A 23,985-nucleotide genomic window follows, 5' to 3' on the forward strand; every position below is an offset into this window, starting at 1 on the left:
GCCCTGGGACACCCGTCCCTTCCCGCACACAATTATTAATAGGGGAAAATTGCTGCTTAATTACAGAGCAGGAGGAGCCTGCGACGGACCCCGCACCCAGAGCTCTCCACGGGTCCCCACGTCTCCCTTCAAAGCTCCTTGGCCTGCCGGCCATCCCGAGCCCCCGCCGCTCTTCTCCTGCCTGCATTAGAGCAAATTAATGAGTAATTCGCCCACACATCTTCCTGCCAGCATCGGCGCCCGGGGAATGGGGCAGCTGATTGGGGTCAGACCCCTCCGCGCCGGCCCAGCTAACAGCTCTGGGGCCAAGTGCTGCACCAGCAGGCGCAAAGGTCAGCAGAGCCTCCAAAAACAGCCCGAGGGATTATTCATTAACAATGCAGCTAGGGGATGCACATGTGGCTCCCCCCAGCTTGGGTCTCCTCACGCTTTTGGCACCCAGGGGGGTGACCCAGCTTGGGTCAGTTTACCACTGAGCCGCAGGGAATCCTTTGATTAAATAAATAAATCAATAAATGAACAAGGGGAGGGGGCTGTTGCATTTTGCCAGCTGGTAAAGCTGTTTGTGATTTATTATTATTTTTTTTTGAGTGTCTTTGTGAATCAGGAAAGGGTTGGGTGGGATGGGAGCTGCCCAGGCATGCCGCGTCTCCCTCCTGGAGCAATTGCTGCAGAGCTTGGCTTGGGTGCTGCTGCTGCAGACCCCGGGCAGGGCAGGATTCAATCCCCTTGGGTTTATCTCCTCCTCTGCCCCGGGGCCGGGCAGTGCCTGCAGACAGGAGCCGCTGCGGCGCCTCTGCAGCTGCTGGCACAGCCCCGGGGTCCTGCTCCGGGCCGCTCTCCAAAAGCTTATTTTCAGGAAACCTGCAAAAATTTCCGACCTTTGCAGCTGTTTTCCTCACGGTCACATCTCATTCGCACATTGCAACGTGTCCCCAAATTGCAGTGCGTCCCCAAATTGCAGTGTGTTCCCAAATTGCAGTGTGTTCCCAAATTGCAACGTGTTCCCAAATTGCAATGCGTCCCCAAATTGCAATTCATCCCCAAATTGCAACGTGTCCCCAAATTGCAGTGTGTTCCCAAATTGCACCACGTCCCCAAATTGCAATGCATCCCCAAATTGCAACGTGTCCCCACATTGCACCACCTTCCCAAATTGCAAAGCGCTCCCAAATCAGAGAGAATCGGGGAATCAGGGAATCATTTCGGTTGCACCACGCTCCCGAACTGCAATACGTTCCCAACTTGCACCACGTTCCCACGCTGCGACATGTTCCCCAATTGCACCACGGTCCCAAATTGCACCTGGGGGCAGCGGGGTTTGCCCAAACTGCTGGCTCGTGGCTGGAGCACGCGAGGGGGCTGCCAGAGCCGCGACCCCCCCCGTGCAGACGGGGTCTGGGTCTTGGCTTTGCCGCAGAGCTCTCCGAGGGTCTGGGAGGTGAGAGCGATTTGAGCACTGGCAGCAAGTGGCTGCTTTTCTTTTTTTTTCCCTCCTTCTTGCTTGTCCATTTAAAAATAAAAGATAAAATTGAATTATGGGCGGCTTTTATTCTTTATTTTTTGCCTCTCCGCCTCCGAGGACTTCATCCTCTTTCTCCTTCCCCCTGATAATTGCTTTATTTGTGCTGTATCAGTGGGATGGGGCCCTTGGACCTGTGTCACCTGCTGTGGGGAGCTGGGTTTTGGGGCTGTCCCAGGGGGGCTGTGACCCCGTACACACACCAGGACCCCCCCTGTGCCCCCTGTGGATCAACGGCCCTGCTGCCAGCCCCCTGTCTGCCCCGCTGCGTTCGGGGAGAAGCCGATTAAAGGCAGAAGAAAAAAAATAAAAGGATTAAAACCCATTTGCAGGGGACTAGGGGACAAGGGGAGCCAGCCCCAAAGCCTGGTTTGTGAGGCTGTGGCTGCCCTTCGCACTTTGCCCAGCACCGTGGCACCCTCCTGAGGGGCAAAACCCCGCTGGGAGATGGAGCCAGGCCCCGCAGGGTTACCCGAGCTTCCCCAAAGCAGCCCCCAGGGTTGGAATTTAACAGCGCCGAGGGCTGAGCCTTGGCTGGGGGCTTGGGGGCAGCCTGAGCCGTGCCCCAAAGCGCCTGTGGTTCGCTGCTTCCCCCTGCAGAGTCAATATTCTTCACTGCAGGCTCATTTTTAAGGAGAAATCAGAGGAAATGTGCGTTTTCCAGCCCACCCCTGGCACGCGTGGGGCAGGAGCATCCCCAAAACACCTGCACCCCGCGCCCCGGTGCATGCGCCCCATGCCCACGTGGGTCCCGGGGGGGACCAAAAAAAAAACAAACAACAGGGAATAAATAATGGGAATCCCAGCTTAAATTCCCATGCACGGGGACAAATCTGGCACGAGGCTGAGGGGCAGGTGGCGAGGTGCAAGGCCGGGCGGGGGTGGCCTGAAACCACCACCCAAGCGGTGCACAAATCCCTCCCCCGGCTGGATTTATTCTTTGCCAAGGCCAAACTGCTGAGTCTCCGCTCTCCCAGGGCCACGCAATGATTTTTCTTCTCGATACTAATATACTTTTTTTTTTTCTCTCTTTTTTTTTTTTTTTTTTTTTTTTTTTTTTTTTTTTTCCCCTTGTTCTTGAAGGTTTGGATTTATGGAGCAGGAACCGCAAAGATTTTTCTCTTCTGAAGCCGGCCTTTTGTGAGCTGCCCCTCGTGCCGAGGCAATTTCTTTCAAGCCTCTGCTCCTTGAATCAAGGACTTGAGCCCCCCCGGCTTCTCCCTCACATTTTCTGCTTTCTTGATGCTTTGGTGGCCCCCCCGAGGAGCTGGATTTTGGCCGTGGGGCATTACGAGGACGTGGCTGGTTCGACACCTTCATCAGCACTCACCAAAACGTCGTGGATCCATTTCGGGGTGCTTCTTCCCACCCCAGCCCAGCTGAAGCCTTCCAACCTGCCTGTCCCCCCCCTAACCTGGCCGCTCAAACCCCGGCGTGGGGGCTCGGTGCCCTGCAGCCCCCCCAAAAAAACCCTGTGATGCAAACCCGGGGGCACCCGGCACCTTTCTGGGGGCGTTTGCATGGCTCTGGATAGGGTCCCTTGGGCTCACCACCACCCTGCCCCACATCTCCTTAGGGTCTGGGGGCTGTGGGGTGCCTCTGCGCTGGGGGGGGTCGCTCTGGGCTAACCCCATCCACCCGTCTGCAGAGCGTCAGAGCTCCCCAAGCGTGCCGAGGACGCGTGCGCCCAGGGGACCGTGGATGCGTGCACCCAAGGGACCCAAAGATGCCCGCACCCACGGGGCTGAAGGCTGCAGGAGAGGGGTCAGGGAGCCTGGGTTGGAATTCAGGGCGAGGGGGCTGCCAGAGCGATGCCTTGCTTTGGATTTTGGGGGGGGTTTATACAGTGTGCAGTGAGGGAAAGGGGCTCGGGAGCCATCCCTAGGGTGGGTGCGGGACCTGGGCACGGTGCGCTTGCAGCTCCAGAGCCCCCCGATGGGTGCAAGCACCCAGGGGGAGGACTGCACGTGGGGCTGGGGGGCTCCCTGTGCCCTTAGGGCTGCGTTCTGCTCTCCTGCAAATGCCTCCAAAAAAAAAAGTGACGAAGCCAGCCCCGGTGCCAGCTCTGGGGCCCGTTTGGCAGCGCCCGCCTCGCGCTGCAGGCACGGCCCCGGCCGCCCGGGCAGGCTCTGGGCGCCGCTCCCGGCTTTTATATCCCAGCAGCAGCCTCCAAAACAGCTCAGGAAGCCAGCAGGATGGGGAGAGGAAGAGAGCCAGAGCTCGCTGGGGGATGTATGGGGAGCCGGAGGGAGCGGCTGGGGGGCCCCGCTGGCACCCCGACCCCGTAGCCCCCAGGGGTGCCCCCCGGTGTGGATCCGTGCCCGGGGTGCTGAGCGTTTTGGGGGGCTCGCTGGCAGAGCCAGAGGTGCTTGGAAGGGAGATGAGCCGGGGTGAGCAGACGGACAAACCGCAAATCCCGCGCTGAAAATAGGAGCCGGGGAAGAGTTTTTTGGGGGGGGAAATACCAAGCGTGTTTGCCCGCTCCTTAACGCCGCCCCGGCTGTCTGCTCGCAGCTTCTGCTGGGGCCAGAAAAAGGGGTTGGAGCCGAGGAAAACGGCACGGCAGGCACGAGGAGGGCCCTGGCACCTCGGGGACGCCGGGGATGCTGCGGCACCCCGAGGAGCAGGGGGGATAAGCAGCAGGGGCTCAACCCTCTTACGAGCCAGCAGAGAATCTCCAGGGGTGCCCCAGAACCTCGGGATGGCCCCGGAGGAATTTGTAGGGAAGGGCTGAGCCCGGCGCTGTGGGGACGTGGGGCTGGCACATCCCCAACCCACGCCGAGAGTCGATGGGAGCCCCTGGGGTCGCTTTGTGCTTTATTTCTCCGCGTTTTTTGTGGGTTTTTTTGTTTCTTTTTGGGGAGGGGGGGGGCGATTTTGGCAGCAGCATTAATTCTCATCAGTGCATCCAAACCTCTCCCAGCACACCCCCAGAGCACGGGCAGGTCCCCCGGGATGGGGTGGGGGCGATGCAGGGAGCAAGGGGGGGGGGATTTGGGGTGGTGTGGGGGGGTCTGCCCCCAGCCCCACTCACAACCGGGACCCCCTGGGCACGGCCCCGTCGGGGGGGAGCCCCTCCAGCCACTCCACCAGGATCTTGTTCAGCGCCGCCGGCCTGGCAGGAGGGCACAAATCGGGGGTTGGAGATGGATTCTGGTGGCACTGGGGGGGGGTGCCCAGCCCCCGGGGGGGGGTCGTTTTTTGGTACCTCTCCATCTGCGTCCAGTGGCCGCACTCCTCCAGGTGACCCCGGCGCAGCTGCGGCACCTTGCAGGGGGGCAGCGAGGGGGCATGATGTGCTGCCCCCCCCCGCCCGGCAGCGGGGATAAATCCCCCCCCCCCAAAATCACCTCCACCCCCCTCTGGGAAGGAGATCCTGCCCCCTCCACGCTTATCCCCTTCTTTTCCACAGCCCCCCCAAACCCAGGGGTCCCGGCAGGGTTCCCGGGCACCCCCTGGGGGCTTTTCCAGGGGGCCCAGCAGGATTCCCGGGGGCTTTTCCCCCTTTTTTAAGGTCCTGTTTCAGCGTGGGGGGGCAGGGGGGGCGTGCACCTACCCACTCCTCCATGCCCTTGCTCATGCTGGGGTGCAGCACCGCGTCCTTCCCCGCCGTCACCATCAGCGCGGGCATCAGGATCTGGGGCAGGAGGGGAGAAACACGGGGAAGGGGGTGGGCGAGGGGCACGGTGGTGGTCCCATACCCCTTCTCCTGCATTTGGGGGGGGCGCAGGATCCGTCCCCACCTTCCTGTCCTTGGCGGTGAGCGCCCAGCGCCAGTTGGGCCGCATGTTCCGGTACCAGTTCAGGGGACCCCTGGGGACGAGGAAAAAAACAGGGGTGGAGGCGTTGGGGTACCCGCTGCCCCCCACCCCGAAACCCCACAGCGCCGTCCCCACGCGGCCTCATCTCCCCAGGGGTTCGGGGAAAGGGTTTGGGACCCCCCCCACTAGGGGTTTGGGACCCCCCCCCCCCCTTTTTCCAGCTCCTACCTGAACCCGGACTTCTGGAAGCGCCGCACGTAGTACTGCAGCTCGGGGCCGTGCAGGATCAGGCTCTCCGGGGGGTTTTCGGGGAAGCCCACCAGCAGCCCCCCTGCAGCACAAAGTGCCAGGATGGATGCGAGCACCCCTAAAACTGTGGCCCCCCAAAAAAACCCAAAATTCAGCCCCTACCTCGCTCCTGGATGCCGAGGAAGGAGGGCGCGGAGGGCAGGCGGTCCTGCGGGGAGAGAGCTCGTGGCCCTGTTTGCTTCCCTTTTTTTCACTTTTTTTTTTTAATATTTTTTGCCCCCTCCTCAATTCCTCCTGCCCTCTGCACCCCCCGGGCACGGCTATTTTAAACCTGGCAGGTTTCTGCCCTGAAGCAAGAGATGAATTTCCAGGGATGGACAAAACGATGGCACCACGGGGAGGACGGAGAGCGCCTCCCCTGCCCTGGTTCACTCTGGTCCCTACTGATGGCAGCACGCCAGCGTCAATTGGAAAGGATGGAGGGTCCCTGAGGGTCACTGGGGCAGTGCCAAGCCACCCCAAAATCCCAGTAAACCCCCCCCAAGCCCTCCCCCAAGCCCCCCTCGTACCTCCTTGCGGGTGGAGCGGATCAGCGCCTTCAGCGTGCGCCCCACGTCCTTCTCCAGCTCTGCCTCCGCGACGCCCTGCGGGGGGAAACCGAGCCCGGCCCGGTGGTTTGGGGGCACAGCACGGGGACAGGGGGCTTTTTTTTTGGGGGGGGGACACACAGCGAGAGCCCCAGGGGGCAGCAGCTTCGCCATGGGGCAGGCGATGCCCACGCGAGATGGGGAGCCCAGCACGGGCACGTCTCCCCGTATTTAGGGGGGGGTTTTGAGCCCCCAAAATGATCAATTTGATCAAATTTCCCCTCCTAACTCACCGGCTCCTGGAAGTAGAACTGGTAATCGAAGGTGGGGATGCTTTTCATCTTCTCCACGATGTCCACGCTGGGGTCGGCGGGCCGGTAGGGGGTGTTGAGCGAGGCCACAGCCCTGCGGCACCACGGGGAGCAAAAAAAAACCCGATTCAGGGATTGGGGGGGGGCACGGAACGGGGTCGGATTTGGGGTGATCCCCGCAGGGATGCACGGCGCCGACCCACCTCACTCTTTCGGGGTAGAAGAGGGCCATGTGCCACACCACCGCGCCGCCCCAGTCGTGGCCGATGAAGACGGCTTGAGGGATGCCCTGAGGGGGGGGGACACACAAAAGGGGGAACCACGAGCGGGTCCCCAAAGTGAGCATCCCAATGAAAATCACCCCAAAATAAAGAAACCAAGCAGGAGACGGTGCCCACAGCGCGGAGAGGAGCTCTGCCGTCCTCCAAAGCAGCAAAAAGGGTGGGGGACACGGGGCACCCCGTTAATTGCCCCGTTAATTGGGAACCTGCCCAAAGGGGGATGGAGAAGGGGGCAGAGCTGGCTGGAAGGGGCTGGGGGGGCCCCCCCCAGGGCTTAGGGATGCAGCCCCCCAAGGGATTGGGGTGGGCGCATCCCGCCCGGCACCGCGCTTCCCCCTCGCCTCCCTCCCTGCCGTCCCCCGTCCCCCCTTGGGGGCCTCCAAACAAACCCAATTAAAAGGGCAGCTCAGCAGCCGGCTCCTCATTAGCTGACGAGTTTGAAAGGTAATTAAAATTCCCTTCCAGCGGCAAGAGCTCCCCGAGGATGCTGGCGGGGGGGGGGGGGGGGCGGTGAGGTCCCGTGCTGCCGCTCAGCCCCCTTCCCGTGGGGGACCCCGGGGTGCTGGCGACCCCAAAATTACTTGGGGCACCTGCCATGATCACACAAAGCCCCCCAGAACCTCCAATTTTGGGGCCAATGGAGCTAAACGTGAATCCCCCCCCCCATGGGGTGCAGAAGGGGAGGAAGACCCCCGGCCCCATGCCCACCGGCTGGGCACAGGGTGGGGGGGGCGCAAACTGTGGGGCTCCTCACCAGTTTATCCAGGAAAATCGCCAGGTCCTGCAGGAGGGAAGGGACAGAAGGTGAGATGGAGAAGGGGCAGAGCCCCCCAGCCATGCCCCACAGGCAGGGGCTGAGCCCCGGGGGTGGGGGCTCCAACCACAGCCCCCCCCCCATATTCGCCCGTGCGCCCGCAGCGCCTCACCTTGCAGATCTGCTCCTGGGAATACTCCTCTATATCTGTAGGAAACCCAAATTCCCCTTGGGGCAGCGCTCACACGGGGGGGCCACGACAGCAGCAGCCCCCCCCTGCCTCCCTTTCCACCCCCCCTTCCAAAATTCCCAAGGTCCAGGAGCTTCGGGCAGCACCGGGCGGCACCCGTTTGGGGAAAAATAACAGCAAATTGGGTCAGTGAAGCCAAAAGAACCCGGCTCTGCGCCCTCTGACCCAGCAGATTGGGGCTGGAAAAACCCCGGGGGGCAGCCAGGAGCACCCAAACCCCCCCCCGAAGCTGTAAGGATGGGGTCAGCTCACCCAAAGGTGCCGTGGACTCCCCGTAGCCCTTCATCTCCAAGGCGATGACGCGGAACCCGGCGTCAGCCAGCGCGGGGATCTAGGGGGGCGAGCAGAAAACGGGCACCCCCAGGGGCAGGCAGGAACAGGGGGGGGCCAGGAGGGGCACGAAGCCACCCCCGTGCCCGTAGGGGGGGGTCCCAAATCCCTGCGTGTCCCTACCTGGTAGCGCCAGGACAGCCAGACCTCGGGGAAGCCGTGACAGAGGCAGACGGGGGGGCCCTGCCCCATCTCCACGAAGTGCAGCTGGACGCCGGGCTGCAGGGGGTGGGGAGCCCTCAAGCCAGCTCGCTCCACCCAGCACCAGCTTTAGGAGCACCCTTGGGTGCTCCTGCCCTCCCCGGAGCCTTTTATGTGGGTTTTGGCACGCGGTGCCGGGGTGAACACCCCCAAACTTTACCCGTATGGGGACGTAGCCGTGGCTCACATCAGCCGGGTCGCAGGCGGTGGGCAGGGGCTCGTCCTGCTGGAGAAGCTGCGGGGCACGGGACGGGCTCATGGGGTGGAGAACGGGACCAGGAGCCGTGCACCAGCACCACAGCACCACCACGTCGCACCCAGAGCCACCCCAAATCCCTCGGGGCAGCAGTAAGGCACGAGGGTGATGCGGAGCCAGTGCTGCAGCTTGGTTCCCCTTCCAGCACCGAGCCCTCCCCCGGAGCCCAAAAAGCAGAACCTGAGGCTGCCGGCTCTGCAGAACCCCGGGGAGGGATCGGGATGTCCCCAGGGGATGGCAGGGTGCCCGTCCCCGCTACCTGCCTGCACGCCCGAGAGCTCCTGCAGCTCCTTCAGGACCGTCTGGGTGTCCCTGACCAGGATGGTGGCCATGCCCAGCTCCCGGGCAGGCTTCAAATTCTCCCCGATGTCATCCAGGAGGATCACCTGCAGCAAAACCAGGGCGAGAAGCTGCTGCTGGGGGCACCCCTGGGTGCCCCGTCCCCCCCCAACCCCACATCCTTGGGCTCGGGGAGCTCTCCAAGGAGCACGGCTCCGGCACCCGAGGCAGCGACCGAGGGCTTTGGGTGCCAGGGGTGTCCCTTGTGTCCCTGGGTGTCTTTGGGTGTCTTTGGGTGCCCCTGGGTGTCCCTGGGACACCGTCGGTGTCCTTACATCCTGCGGCTTGGCCTGCAGCACCTCCAGGGCGTGGGCGTAGAGCCGGGGGTCCGGCTTGTGCAGCCCGGCGCGGCACGACTCGATCACCACGTCGAAGTGCCTGCGCAGCGCGCCCAGCAGCGTGGCCGTGAGGAGCCTCCCCGGGCTGTCGTCCACCCAGTTGTTGGTGAAGATGCCGGTCTTGAACCCTAGGGGAAGGCAGAAGGGGTCAAACACCTTTTTCCCCCTCTTTTTCCCCCCCTAATTTCATCCCAGCGCAAAAGCGGGAGCGGTTTTTCGGGCGTCACAGCCTAAAAACCTGCTTTGAAGGCTCTGCCTGCACCACAGACAGCTTGGTAATAAACCCAGCGCGCCCTAAAACCCTCCAGGAGCACCAAAACCCCTTTGGGTCCACCCCATGGGGCTGCCCTCCCTGTCCCCAAGGCTTATTATGGGGCCAGCAGGGACCCGGTGCGCCCTGCGGCACCGCTGCCGGGGGCGCAGCAGGATCAGGCCCCGGTGCTGGGAGAAATCAGCGCGCCCCCAAATCTGCTGCACGGGGGAATCGAGGCACTGAAGACGTTTTCTGGGCTTTTTCCACATGTGCACAGCCAAAATTTGGCCAGCCCAAGGTGGGACCCACAGCGGGGACATCACAACCCGGGGGCGCACGGGGTCCCAGGTGGGGACGGTGCCTCGGGACCACCCGGGGACCCCCCAAACCCATGGGATTTGCTGGGAAAAGGGGGAATCTGTTCCCTCCTGCACCCACCGTTCCTCTTTAGCACGCTGGCGGCCCGCAGGAGGGGGGCATTGACCACCCCCTTGGTGGCCATCTCCTCGAAAACCCGGGCGATGGAGAAGGTGGGGGGCAGCGCGATGCCCGCGGCCGAGGCGCGCTGCTTGCAGCCCTCCTCCGCCTCCGAGAAGAGCTGGAAAAAATTTTTAAAAAAATCAGCAAAATCAGCAAAATTCCAGCGGATCCATCCGGAGGGGGGGGTCGGGAGCACCCCCTGGGCTCACCTGGGACAGGGTGATCTGCCCCCGCATCAGCTTGGCGTGGGGGCTGTCGGGGCCGCCGGCAAGCAGAACATCCCGCAAGAAATTGCTGCAAAAAAGGGAGGAGAGGTTGGTCCGGGGGGGGTTGTGGGGACCCCAAAAGCAAAGGGAGGGAAAAATCCTAAAGCTTGGGGGCGGCCGGGGGGTGCCGGAGCCTCCCCAAAACCAAAGGGAGGGAAAAACCCTAAAGCTGGAGGGTAGACACGGGGTGCTGGAGCCGGGGGGGGACCCCAAAATAAGGGGGAGGGAAAGACCCCAAAGCTGGGGAAGGGTAGGATATGGGATGGGGAGGATGCAGGGAGCGGAGCCGGCCTCTCCATCTCCTGCTCGTTACGGAGCTGCCCATTAATTTCGGGTGGCAGCTCAATTACTTCGCCCCGGCTACGCGACGGGGGCCGATCTGCCAGGGGAAAAAAGGAAAAAAAAAAAAATAATAAAAATGCCGAGAGAGAAAGAGGTATTTTGTCAGCTGCAGCTCGGGGAAGAGTAATTTGCCCTATCAGGAGATCACAAAAGGGCCTTCTGGGGAGGCCATAAAATAAAATCCCGGCGGCTGGCTCCGGGACAAAGCTCTCCGAGCTGCACATCCTAAAATAAAGCGGCGCTGCTCGTGCCAGCGGGCTCGCTGCCCCCTTTTTTTTTTTATTATTTAATAAGGTGAAGGAAATAAACGTCTCGCCGCCCGATCAGGGGAGGAATTTATGGCTCCTCCTGCCCCGCGTCCTCCCGGTGCCGGTGTTTCCTAACGCCTTGCTTCACCCCGGCCACGCTGTAACCGGGCCAAAGAGCAGCAGGGGAGAGGGCTCGGCTGGTGAACCCCTACCCCAGGGCACCCCCGCGGTGCTCCCTGCCCTACAAAGACACGGAAAACCCCGTGCCCACGCAGCCACGGGGCGATGAGGGCAGGATGAACCCGCTGGGCGCAGGCTCGTGGGGTTTTTGGTGCCCTAGGACCCCGGGGATGTAGGGCAGGGGGGTCCCTCGGGTGCCCGGGTGCTGGTTTTTGGGGTGCTGTGGGGCAGGATGGGGTTAAACACCCGATGTCAGCCGCTTGGGCTGCGTCCAGCAGCGTTTTGGGGAGCGGTGCCAAGGGGGTAAAGGGTGCTGCGGGGTGGGGGGGTGGCGAAACGGCCCCGAGGGAGCCCGGTGGGGGTGCCCAGCTGCGTTGGGTGCTGGTGCAGGGGGATCGGAAGGGCTCCGGGGTGAGACACCCGCACTGAGCACCCCGTTTGGGGATCTGGGGCTCGGCTGCTTTCTCTCAAGGTTCCCCCAAAGGAGTCAGCAGCTTGCAATCACCGCCAGGAGGGCTGCCCCGTCCTGCCCCGTCCCGTCCCATCTTGTCCCATCCCGTCCCGTCCCATCTTGTCCCGTCTTGTCCCGTCTCATCCTGTCTCATCCCATCCCACTCTATCCCTCCAGTCCCATCCCGTCCCATCTTGTCCTGTCCCATCCCATCCCATCCCTCCCGTCTTGTCCCATCCATCCCCTCCTATCCCATCCCATCCCCATTCTCAACCCATTCCCATTCCCATTCCTTCCATCCCATCCAACCCCTTCTATCCCATCCCATTCTACCCCTCCTGTCCCATCCCATCCCATTTTGTCCCATCCCATATCCCCATCCCCATTCCCATCCTGTCTCTTTCCTTCCATCCCATCCAACCCCTTCTATCCCCTCCCGTCCCGTCCCGTCCCATCCCATCCCATCCCATCCCATCCCATCCCATCCCATCCCATCCCATCCCATCCCATCCCATTTTGTCCCATCTCATCCCATTCCCATCCCCATCCCATCCATCCCATCCTATCCCTCCTGTCCCATCCTATCCCATCCCATTTTGTCCCGTTCCATCCCATTTTGTCCCATTCCCACCCCATTTTGTCCCATCCCCCATCCCCACCCCACCGCAGCACCCTCGACGACCCCACTCCCTCCAAACCGCCGCGGGCGGCGCCGCCAAACACAAAATCCGCCTCGTCTCCACGGTTCTCGTGCCGAGCCGCGCTCAACCGCGGCGCGGGCGGGCGAAAAAAAAAAACACAACTCGGGTCCAGGTGCCTCCGGGCCGTACCGGGCCGTACCGGGCCGTACCGGACCGGGCCGGGCCGTACCTGGGCAGGCCGCAGTCCCGCTCGCAGGAGCCCAGGTGGTGCTGCAGGCCGGGCCCGAACAGCACGCCGCCCAGGTCGAACAACACCGCCCGCCGCGACATGGTGACCGCCGCCGTCTGCGCCGGGACTCGAACCCGCGACCTCTGGCACACCGGCACGCCCATCAAGCGGTAGCCACGCCCCTAACCACGCCCCCGTCTCTCTGGGCACGCCCCTCGGGCTCTGGCCACGCCCACTGCCTGCGGACCTTGGCCCCCGGCCCGCGGCCTCGCGCTGGGTCCTAGCGCCGCCCGCTGCTGCGTGGATTCTCGGAGGGCTCGTATGAGGCTGAGCGGGGGGCTCCGCGACATTGCTCCGCCGGGCCTCGGCTATGCAGAGCTCGAGTGGTCTCATGGTGTTCAGAGTAGAAAGGGGGGCACGGATAGAAGGGCTGCTGCGTGCTGCAGGCATGCACACGTATGTACACACATGCACACACATGTACACACATGCATACACACATGCACGTGCACACATGCAAATGCAAATGCATGCACACACACGCACATGACTACACGTGCCTGCATACATGCAAGAACACCTGCACGCCTCCATGCATAGCTCCATACCTGTTCACATGCACACACCTACATACGTGCACAGCACAGACCTCCACGTGTGTACAAGCACACGCACACACACAAACACAGGCACGCACCCGTTTGCACAAGCATGCACAGAAACATGCATGAGATGCAGACACATGTACACGTGCACAGACGCATGCATGCACGCACATGCATGTAGCCCATGTCTACCAAACACGTATGTGGATGCTGAGCACGTGTGCGCACCGCCAGGCACACGTGAGTGTGCAGAGGATGCGTGTGCACTGCTGAACGTGTGTGTGCACACGGAGCACGTGTGTGCACGCTGAGCACGCGTGCATTGCTGCATTGCATCCACATGTGTGCATGCTGAACATGTGTGAACAAAGGCACGCTGAGCACACGCGTGCACACGGAGCACGTGTGTGCACACAGAGCATGTGTGCATTGCTGCATTGCTGGGCACACGTGTGGATGCTGACCATGTGCGTGCACCCTGAGCACACGTGCGCCCCACCACGCAAACCTATGCACTCCAAGCAGCCGTGTGCACCCCCAGCACACGTCTGCACGCCTGGCACATACGTGCACACGCGTGTGAGGCTGAAGCTGAGCCCAGTGCAGCCACCACCCCGGCCTCGCTCGCAGCACCCCCATCCCGGGGGTGTGCACCCCCCTCTGTGCGTGCAACCCCAGCCCTCGAAGCACGGCGTGCCCGGTGCCAAGCAGGGCGTGCGTGTGCACGCGCGTGTGCGTGTGCGTGTGCAGCGTGGGCCGGCCCCCAGCCTCCGCAGCCGCCGGCAGTGCCCGTCGTGGGACAGCCACCGAGCCCAGCGCCGCGGTGAGCGGGGCTGGGGGGGGCTGGGAGGGGGCTGCAGGATTTGGGGGGGGGGGAGCTGCGAGGTGTGCCATGGAGAGCCCCTGCCTCAGTTTCCCCATCTGCTGAGGCTGAAGCTTCAAAAGTTGACGGCGGGGGGGGGGGAAGGGGATGGGTGGGGGGGCATTGAATTTTTGCAAACAAAACGCAGCAAAGCCAGGGCATTCCCTGATGGGATGGTTTTTGGGTTTTTTTTTTTTGGGGGGGGGGCTGCTTTGGGCAGGGTCCAAGCTCCAAGCGCGGAGGATCCATGCGTTTAGCATCTGTGGGCACCCCGCTGCTGGGGCGCAGTGTCCCCCATCCCACCCCTGCCCCCCCAAAATCCCCCCAAATCCCCCCAAATCCCCCCAAATCCCCCCAAATCCCCCAAAATCCTTATGGGGGGGACTGACCGATGGCTAAAAGCCCCTTACCCAGCATCTGGCACGGCTCGGAGCACCAGCGGGCAAGACCCGAGGGGCTCTCTGCACCCAAGGATGCTCACGGCAGCCCCGTCCCGTCCCGTCCTGCTGCAGGGGGGGTCCGGGGCTGAGCACCACCCCCCTTGGGGACACCCAAAATCTCCTCGCCCTCGCCGGCAGCCGCTGGTTTCCACCCGCCAGCCCCGGCGCCAGGGTTTTCCAGCGGTTCCCAGCGCTTTCCAGCGGTGGTTTTGAAAGAGCCGCATTGTCTGCTTCCCCCCCCCCCCCGCCGTGGCCCCCTGCTTCTCCATGTGTGTGTGTGTGGGGGGGGGTCTGGGCAGCGAGCTCCCCCCCCAGCAGGATCAGCCTCACCCCCTCCGTGCCTCAGTTTCCCCCTGGCACCTTCGGGAGTGGGGCTCAGCCCCCCGAATCCCAAATCCCAGCAGCTGGAAATGGTAGGCAGGGAAAAAAAACAAACAAGGGGGGGCCTGGGGAATCCGAGGGTCCCCAGTGGGTGCCAAAAGGGTCCCAGAGGGGCTGGGGGGGGGGCTGAGCCGCGGCCCCCTTTGTGAGGGCTCCCCCCACCTCTCCCTGCAGGACACCATGGTCCCGCGGGACCCCTCGTGGTGCCTGCTGCTGGGGCTCTGCGCCCTGCTCCCCCTCGCCGGCACCCAGGGGACCCCAGCCGAGGATGCGGTGCCGGGGGTCCCCGAGCGCTGCGGCGTCACCTTCCACACCCCCAGCCCCTGCGGGGCCCCCCAAACGCCCCCCTCGGCCTCTCGCCGGGAGCTGGAGCATCTCCAGAGCCTCCTGCAGCAAACCAGGGCCAGCCTGCAGGACGTGGAGGCGGCGGCGGCGCTGGAGGAGCACCGGCCCCGCTACCAGGACGTGATCGCCGAGGCGCTGCCCGCCATCCGCGGGGCCAACCGGGAGTTCCAGGAGAGCCTGGACAACGTCCGCAGGGAGCTGGAGGCGCACGTGGCCGAGACCCAGCACCCGCAGGAGGTGGAGAAGAGGGAGAAGTGAGTGCTGGAGGGGTTTTGGGGGACACAAAGGGGGTCCCCCCGGAGGAGGTGGGCGCAGGAGGGAGCGCGGTTCGCGGTGGGGAGGGTGGGAGCCAGCCCCACGCTGCTGAAAATCAACCTGGGGGGCTCCTCTCTGTGCCCTCAAGGGGATTTGTGGGGGGTGCACGAGGGATTTGGACGCTCAGCAAGCCTCTATGATTAATCCCCATGCACGAATCCCGATCCCAAACCCACCGGGGTGTCCGGAGATCCCCACTGTGCCAGGTCCCCCTGCTCTGACGCGAAGAGGGGAGCTTTCCCCTCGCGCCACCCAAACCCCAATACGCACCACGAGGCTGCAGCCGTCCTACCCACGCCGGGGACAGCCCCCGGGGGTGGCTCTGACCCCTCTGTCCCCCTCCCCAGGCTGCGCAAGGACGTCCGCGTGGTGGCCCACGTCCTGCGGCTCACCGCCCGCCTGGCCCGCGCCCTCGACGCCTCCTCGCAACGCCTCCAGGACGAGCTCCACCAGCGCCTGCAGCGCTCGGCCGCCCGCGCTGCTGCTGCCCCCCAGCCCTAGGGCGCTGCCCCCCACCTTCTTTATGGCCTTGCTTGCTGGTAGGACCCTATTTTGCCCCCCAGCCGGCTCGCCCCCACTGCTTTTGGGGTGCCCGGCTCCTCCGCGTGGTCCCCGGGGTTTGGGGAGCGAGCTGGGTGCCGGGCTGGCACCGGCGCACTGCCCGTAGCCCCAGCCCCAAGATTTTAACGCATTTATCCCGCAGGAGCTGCGCCCTGCTGGGGCACAACCCCGTGCACCCTACGCACGGGGAGATCCCCCCGAGGCTGCAGGCTCCTTCGCCCCAGAGCTCTGCACCCTCGGGCTCTCCCCGAGGTTGCTTTGTGCACGCAGCTTGCCAGACTCATGTGCCCGTATCTGGGGCTCCCCAGCACCCCAAAAGTGCCTTAAAAACGAACCCCAGCTCCTTCGGGGCTCGGCTGGTGACCTCCCCGCATCGCAGCCCTCCTGGATGCGTCCCCGCGTGGGCAGAGCCACCGCCAGCCCCCCGTTAATCCATCACCCAGCCTGAAACACCCCCAGCACCCCCCGGCTGCGGGGAGCAGGAGGCTGGGGAGCTGCAGGGATGGGGACAGGGATGGGGACAGGGATGGGGACGGGGTTGGGGACAAGGTGGCTGCGCATGTGCACGAACCACTCAGCAATAAATCGAAGCTGGCAACCGGAGCGCACCGAGCCCAGGGGGGTTTGGGCACCAGGAAAAGAGCTGGAGGCAGAACACCCCAGTGCTTTTGGGATTTGGGGGGGGGGGTCTGCGGGCACAGCGTGTCCTGGGCACCCCGGTTTGCTGGGTGTGGGGTCCCCGCTGTCCCCATGGGGTCCCGGGGATGGGCACGAGGTCAGGGATGGCCGGGGCAGCGGCACGGCACGACTTGAGGCGCTGCGGGCAGGGGAATAAAGAGGCCCCGCGCTCTGCGTGATCTCCGTGTCTGTTTTATCTCCGTCCTCTGCTGCCTGGGGGTGGCCGTGGCTGCCTGCAGCCCCCCCCCCCGGCTCCGAAATGGCACGGAGAGGGCTGGCTGGCAGCTCCAAATGGTGCCCAGCACCTCCCGGTGTGGCTGCAGCGGGCACGGTCCCCTCGGCTGCCCCGTGCCCGTGGGACACTCGGGGACAGACCCAGCCAGGGGGGGCGCTTCCCCCAAGCCCCCCCCTTGCTGCCTGACCAGGAATCAGCTCCAGAAAACGGAGAGTGCAGAAAAATTGTCTTTTTTTTTTTTTTTTTTTTCCTCCTGAATCACTCACCACGGCCTCACAGCACTCCTGGACCCGGACCCATCCCCAAATCCAGGGAGCCGTCCTTGGAGACCTCCTGGGCTGATCCCTGCCCCTCTTTCTCACCCCCCCCCCCGTCCTCCTCCTCCACCCCCAGCACCCCCCCACCCCATCCCCTGGCCCTGTGGGCAGCTTTAGGACGCATCCCCGTGGGCTCAGGACCCCGCAGAGGGGCTCAGCACCCTGAGGACACCAGGGAGGGAGGCGGGATGGGGCGCAGAGAATTCCTAGGGTGGGGGGGAAAAAAACAAATCCCAGCACCCCCCCACCCCGAGGAGCTGGGCTCTGCCTCCTGGTTTATCTCCCCGGGGAAAGGAAGCCGATGATTGCCCGGGTCCCCCAAGGGCTGGAAATTGCAGTCCTGGGCTTGAGACGCAGGAAGGTCGAGAGCAACATTTCCTAGCAGGAAGGAAGGAGGGAGGATGGTCTGGGGGCACGGCTGAGCCTCCGGGGAGCAGACAGGTTCCCCATCCTCCTGCGGCTGGGAGCTGACCAAAAAACCCTGTCCCCATCCCCGTCCCTGTCCCCAAACCCCCTGGACAGGCTGGGGGTGACTCGGTGCGTGGCTGCGGGCGAGGTGGGGAGGTGCAGGGGGGGTGCTTTGGCTTTTTCCTCCCGCTTTTGCCCCAAAATGGGGCTGAGGCACGGCACGGGGAGGTGCTGGGCCAGCTCCAGGCGTGCACCCCGGGGGTTGTCCCCTGCAGTGCCCCCCCATCATGCCCCTGCAATGCCCCGTGCACCATCACCATGCACTATCCCATTACAACATCCCAGTGCACCACCCCAGTACATCCCAGTACACTGTGCACCATCCCAATACAACATCCCAGGGCACCATCCCAGTACATCCCAGTGCACCATTCCATGACACCATCCCAGTACACCATCCCCATGCACCATCCCACCATCCCAGTGCACCGTCCCAGTACATCCCAGTGCAATGCCCTGTGCATCATACCCATGCACCCTCCCAGTACAACATCCCAGTGCATCATCCCAGTACATCCCAGTACAACATTCCCATGCACCATCCCAGTACAACATGCCAACGCACCATCCCAGTACATCCCAGTGCACCATCCCAGTACACCATCCCAGTACATCCCAGTGCAATGCCCCATGCACCATCCCAGTGCACCATCCCAGTACACCATCCCCATGCACCATCCCCATGCACCCTCCCAGTACATCCCAGTGCAATGCCCCGTGCCCCATCCCCATGCACCATCCCAGTCCATCCCAGCGCAATGCCCCATTACACCATATCACCACCCCACCACCCCAGTACATCACCCCAGTACATCCCAGTACAAACACCCTGATGCGCCACCCCCGTGCACCACCCCACGCACCATCCCAGGGGACACCCCTCGGACACCCCCATGCAGCGACCCCCCCCCCACCCTGCTGCACCCCCCCACCCCCCCTCACCCCCCCTGACCCCCCCCTCACCCCCTCCCCTCCCCACCCCCCCCCCGTTCCTCGGAGGACACCGGGGACCCCCCCAGCCTCCAGCAGACCCCGCAGCCTCCCCCCACCCGGGGAAGCCCCTTTTTTTTTTTTTTGGGGGGGGGGTGGGGGGGTGGGACAGGAGCTCGGTGATGCTGATGCTGAGCGGGGCCGCCCCCCCCTCGCCCTCCCCCTGCCGTCCCCGCCCCGGGGCTGAGCCCAAGCAGCCTCCGGAGCCCAGAGCTCGCCGGAGCCTCCCCGGCGCAGCATCCCCGGTGGGGAACGGAGCCCCCGGGACCCCCCCTCCCCGAGCTCTGCCCGAAGCAGGTAAGGGGGGACAGGAGGTGGGGAGGGACCCCCGGACCCCCCCTCCCCAGTTTGGAGGCTGGGAGCAGCAGGGAAAGTTTCCCTTTACGCACGAAGTTCCCGTCCTATAGGACCCCCCCCCCCGCAATCCGACAGGACCCCCCCCGCGGCTATCTGTCCTTTATCTATTCGTTATCAGCACGAAGAGGGGGGCAGCCTCCCTCCTGCCCTCCCCCCCCCGCCTCCCCGCCCGCACCCAAGGGTGCCGAGAGCTCCCCACGGCACCCAAGGGTCCGGCATTGTGGGGGCACCCATCGGGGAATTTTTAGGATGTGGGGAGGGCACGGGGGGTGTGAGGGATGGGGTGGTGGGGATGTGGGCACCGAGAGGTGGGTGCAGCCTCCTGGATGGGGCAGGGGTGTCCTTGTAGGGGTGCAGCCCCCGGGGGCTCCATCCTCACCCACCCCATCCCCATCCCCATCCCATCCCATCCCATCCCATCCCCATCCCATATCCCCATCCCATCCCATCCCCATCCCCATCCCCATCCCCATCCCATCCCCATCCCATATCCCCATCCCATCCCATCCCATCCCATATCCCCATCCCATCCCATCCCATCCCATCCCATCCCATCCCATCCCCATCCCCATCCCCATCCCCCTCTGGGTGGGGGTGCACCCAGCGCACCTCCTTCCCCTCCCCAACATTTATCCGAGCTTTGGGGGGGCCCCAGCTTTCCCCACACCACATCCGAGCCTGGCAGCAGCACCCCTGGGCCCCCCCATTTCAGCCATGTGGGGCATTTCCAGCTCGGCTCAGTGGCCACGTCTCCCCCTTCCCATTTCCCACCCCCTCCATCCATTAATCAGCCCGGGTGCGAGCTGGAAACTGCGAGCCCGTGACGGCCCCTTGGTTTTATGCTGCTGGGGGGGGGAGAAATTTGGTGGTGGGAGCTCCAGAAGGAGTGCTGGGATGGGATGGGATGGGATGGGATGGGATGGGGATATGGGATGGGATGGGATGGGATGGGGATATGGGATGGGATGGGATGGGATGGGGATATGGGATGGGATGGGATGGGATGGGATGGGATGGATGGATGGATGGATGGATGATGGATAAATCGATGATGGATGGATGACGGGTGGGTGGGTAAGCGTGGGTGGCACATTTCACCCCTCTGCCGGTGCCATCTCCCCAAATCCCCCCCCCAGGGACAGCTCCGTGCCACCCCACCGTGCTGTCCCCTGGGCAGGGATCCTGGGGACCCTCCCCGTTTTGGGGCACGAGCTCCCCAATCCCTTCCCAAGCACCCACTCTGAATTTTTTCACCCAGGCCGCTATCTTTCAGGAAAAGGAACAAAATTCGGGGCAGGAACCTCAGCCCAGACGCCCGGGGACCCCCAGGACTCCCCCTCCGGAGGTGCCCCATGGTGGCTCTCCCCACCGAGGCTCCTCGGCCACCGCTGTCCCCGTGCCTGGGGGCTCTTGGCAGGCAGCAGGGAGCATGGGGGGGCTCTGCCGTGGCTTCGTGCCCCTCCTCGCCTGGTGCTTCATCACCTTCCAGGAGGGTAAGGGCAGCTCTCGCTTTCCCCTGGGGTACCCAAATTTCCCTTTGCTCCAGCCCAGCCTTCCCTTGGGTCCCAACCTAATTTGGGGATGGGGGCTGTGGGTTGCTGCACACCCTACGGATTTGGGGTTCAGCTCCCTGCACAATTCCTTTTGGGCTGTGCAAAGCCCCGGCAGAAATTTATGGGGCTCTGCAGCGAGCAAGGACCGAGGCAGCTGGTGCTGAGCACGCCCTCGGCCATCCCAAAGCAGCGTTTTCTCTCCGGATTTCTTGGCTGGCATTGCAAAATCGTCCTTGCACCACGCCGCAAGCACGGGGCAGTGCAGCAGGGGACAAATCCCCTCTCCCCATCCCCACCTGCCCGCTGCAGCAAAGGGGGGCTTGCCCAGAAATACCCCTTGCCCAAACGGGGCAGAGAACCAGGACACCCCCACCCTGCAATTTTTTTTGGGGGGCAGATCTTGCCTTCACCCCCAAACCCTACTGAGGTGGAGCAGGGAGCAGAAAACACCCCCAGGACAGAGAATGGGATAAAGGGGATGAAATATTTAATCGCTTTTATTTTCGGGGCCGTGCATCGCTCTGTTTTGGGGGGGCATGGGAGGGTTTTTTTTTTTCCCTTTTTACCCAGCCCCATCTCCTTGTAGCAGCCCCGGCGCAGACGCAGCCCCGCAGCCACGCGGAGGAGCGCCTCTTCAAGCACCTCTTCACCGGCTACAACCGATGGTCGCGGCCGGTGCCCAACACCTCCGACGTGGTCATCGTGAAATTCGGGCTCTCCATCGCCCAGCTCATCGACGTGGTGCGTAGCCCACCCGGGGGACCCCAGCCCCCTGCAGCAATCTCAGCCCTCCCCACCAAGGAGCTGCTCATGAGTTTGGGCACGGTTTGGGGCCCCTTTGGGCACACAGCGGTGAAATAGAAACCCCCAGGGGATGCTCAGGGCTCCTTCCACTTCTTGCCCACTTTTCCAACCCTTCTGCTCGACCACGGGCAGGGGAAACTCGTGCGAGGGGGGCTTCAGGCAGCAGCACCCCCTGCCCATCTCCAGCGGGTGCCAAGCCACCCAGCACCTGCCCAGCCCCCCAAAAAGCCGGGGGCTGCTCCCCTCATCCCCAACCTCCCTTTTGGGAGCAGGAGAGCGTCGAGGAGCATCCGTCCATCTGTTTTTGGGGCTGTACTTGTCCTCCTTTTTGGTCTGTGCGCCGCAATTTGCTATTTATTGCTGCCATCTAGCGAGCAGCCAGCCTCTCCCTCTCCTTGCACTGGCACCAGTTGCTTCCAGGAGCTGGAGCCCAGTGGCAGAAGGGGCTGCACGCCCAGCAGCGCGTCCCTCTCTGCCTGCCTCCTCTCATTTCTCCCCATTTCACCCCCAAAACAGGATGAGAAGAACCAAATGATGACCACCAACGTCTGGCTGAAGCAGGTAGGAGCCTGGGGAGCAGGAGCGTGCCAAGGTGGGCATTTGGGGCAAAAGGACCCTGCTGGGGGCAGCTCTGTGGTGTTATACCACTGGGGGGGTGATGCTGGAGGAGGAGGAGGATGAGGAGGAAGGCACTGGGCAGACCCAGGGCCTCCTGATGCCCTCTGTGCCTCCCTCCAGGAGTGGAGCGACTACAAGCTGCGCTGGAACCCGGCGGACTTCGACAACGTCACCTCCATCCGGGTGCCCTCCGAGATGATCTGGATCCCTGATATTGTCCTCTACAACAAGTGAGATGGGGCGTCCCCAGGGCCAGCTCCCCCACCCCACCACATCCCATCCCATCCCATCCCATCCCATCCCATCCCATCCCATCCCATCCCATCCCATCCCCTCATCCCATCCCATCCCATATCCCCATCCCCATCCCCATCCCCATCCCATCCCATCCCATCCCATATCCCCATCCCATCCCATCTCATCCCATCCCATCCCATCCCATATCCCCAACCCATCCCATCCCATATCCCCATCCCCATCCCTCCATCCCATCCCATCCCATCCCATCCCATCCCATCCCATCCCATCCCATCCCATCCCATCCCATATCCTCATCCCATCCCATCCCATATCCCCATCCCCATCCCCATCCCCATCCCCATCCCATCCCATCCCATCCCATCCCAAATCCCCATCCCCATCCCCACCCCACCCCTCCAGCCCCCTCCAACCCCCTCACCTCTCTCCCCACAGCGCCGACGGGGAGTTCGCCGTCACCCACATGACGAAGGCCCACCTCTTCTCCAACGGGAAGGTGAAGTGGGTGCCCCCCGCCATCTACAAGAGCTCGTGCAGCATCGACGTCACCTTCTTCCCCTTCGACCAGCAGAACTGCAAGATGAAGTTCGGCTCCTGGACCTACGACAAGGCCAAGATCGACCTGGAGAACATGGAGCACCACGTGGACCTCAAGGACTACTGGGAGAGCGGCGAGTGGGCCATCATCAACGCCATCGGCACCTACAACTCCAAGAAGTACGACTGCTGCACCGAGATCTACCCCGACATCACCTTCTTCTTCGTCATCCGCCGCCTCCCCCTCTTCTACACCATCAACCTCATCATCCCCTGCCTGCTCATCTCCTGCCTGACCGTGCTGGTCTTCTACCTCCCCTCCGACTGCGGCGAGAAGATCACGCTCTGCATCTCCGTCCTCCTCTCCCTCACCGTCTTCCTGCTGCTCATCACCGAAATCATCCCCTCCACCTCGCTGGTCATCCCGCTGATCGGCGAGTACCTCCTCTTCACCATGATCTTCGTCACCCTCTCCATCATCATCACCGTCTTCGTCCTCAACGTCCACCACCGCTCGCCCAGCACCCACACCATGCCCCGCTGGGTGCGCGGCTTCTTCCTCGACTTCATCCCCCGATGGCTCTTCATGAAACGCCCCCCGGCTCTGCCCCCCGCCCAGGGGGCCGCGGGCCAATACGACCCCCCGGGGACCAGGCTCAGCACCTCCCGTTGCTGGCTGGAGACCGATGTGGATGATAAATGGGAAGAGGAAGAGGAGGAGGAGGAGGAAGACGAGGAGGAAGAGGAGGAGGAGGAGGAGAAGGCGTACCCCGGCCGCGTGCCCCCTGCCCAGGGCACCCAGTGCCGCTACGGCTGCGGGCGCCAAGCGGGGAAGGGGTCGGGGGGTCCGGCCCCACGGGTGCCCCCCAAGGAGGAGGAGACGGGCTCGGATCGGGGGCTGCTGCTGTCCCCCAGCATCCTGAAGGCCCTGGAGGGGGTGCAGTACATCGCCGACCACCTGCGAGCCGAGGATGCTGACTTCTCGGTGAGTGGGAGCCCCCAGGGCTGGGGGGGTGATGGGGACCCCCCCCCCTCCCAACCCAGTGGTGATGCTGTCGCATCCCTCCTTGGGGAGTCATTTTGGGGTCCCCAACTGCTTCCCTGCTGTGCTGAGGACCCCAAAACCAGGAGAAAACCCACAGCCACCTCCTGGGAGATGCGTGGTCCCCAATGCTCTGTAGCTGGGCAGATTTGGGATCCCCGGGGGGGGGCTGCACCCCCTGCACGCCCCTGTCCAACACTCACAGCCCCCTCTCTGCCTGGCAGGTGAAGGAGGACTGGAAGTACGTGGCCATGGTGATCGACCGCATCTTCCTCTGGATGTTCATCATCGTCTGCCTGCTGGGCACCGTGGGGCTCTTCCTGCCACCCTACCTGGCAGGGATGATTTAG

The 23,985-nt window shown here is 63.5% G+C and overlaps 2 protein-coding genes across 2 annotated transcripts; one reads left to right on the forward strand and one right to left on the reverse strand.

Moving 5' to 3' along the window:
* Positions 1 to 4,316: 4,316 nt before the first annotated feature.
* Positions 4,317 to 12,401, reverse strand: EPHX2 (epoxide hydrolase 2). The gene is made up of 19 exons (XM_082755992.1): positions 12,270 to 12,401; positions 10,122 to 10,206; positions 9,871 to 10,030; positions 9,117 to 9,307; positions 8,766 to 8,888; positions 8,407 to 8,481; positions 8,169 to 8,264; positions 7,968 to 8,046; positions 7,638 to 7,672; positions 7,466 to 7,492; positions 6,634 to 6,719; positions 6,413 to 6,524; positions 6,102 to 6,176; positions 5,695 to 5,740; positions 5,512 to 5,614; positions 5,266 to 5,335; positions 5,079 to 5,159; positions 4,731 to 4,789; positions 4,317 to 4,637 (listed from the first exon to the last, which is right to left on the reverse strand). The coding sequence occupies exons 1-19, from the start codon at positions 12,368 to 12,370 to the stop codon at positions 4,553 to 4,555; spliced, it is 1,689 nt and encodes a 562-aa protein (XP_082612118.1). The 5' UTR covers positions 12,371 to 12,401; the 3' UTR covers positions 4,317 to 4,552.
* An 8,608-nt stretch (positions 12,402 to 21,009) lies between these two features.
* CHRNA2 (cholinergic receptor nicotinic alpha 2 subunit) lies at positions 21,010 to 23,985 on the forward strand (the record flags this gene model as incomplete). The annotated part of the gene is made up of 5 exons (XM_082756519.1): positions 21,010 to 21,072; positions 21,697 to 21,741; positions 21,919 to 22,028; positions 22,492 to 23,578; positions 23,860 to 23,985. The coding sequence occupies exons 2-5, from the start codon at positions 21,712 to 21,714 to the stop codon at positions 23,983 to 23,985; spliced, it is 1,353 nt and encodes a 450-aa protein (XP_082612645.1). The 5' UTR covers positions 21,010 to 21,072; positions 21,697 to 21,711.

The sequence above is a fragment of the Aythya marila genome (genome assembly GCF_965140915.1).
Source record: "Aythya marila genome assembly, chromosome: 3".
NCBI classification, from domain to species: Eukaryota; Metazoa; Chordata; class Aves; order Anseriformes; family Anatidae; genus Aythya; species Aythya marila.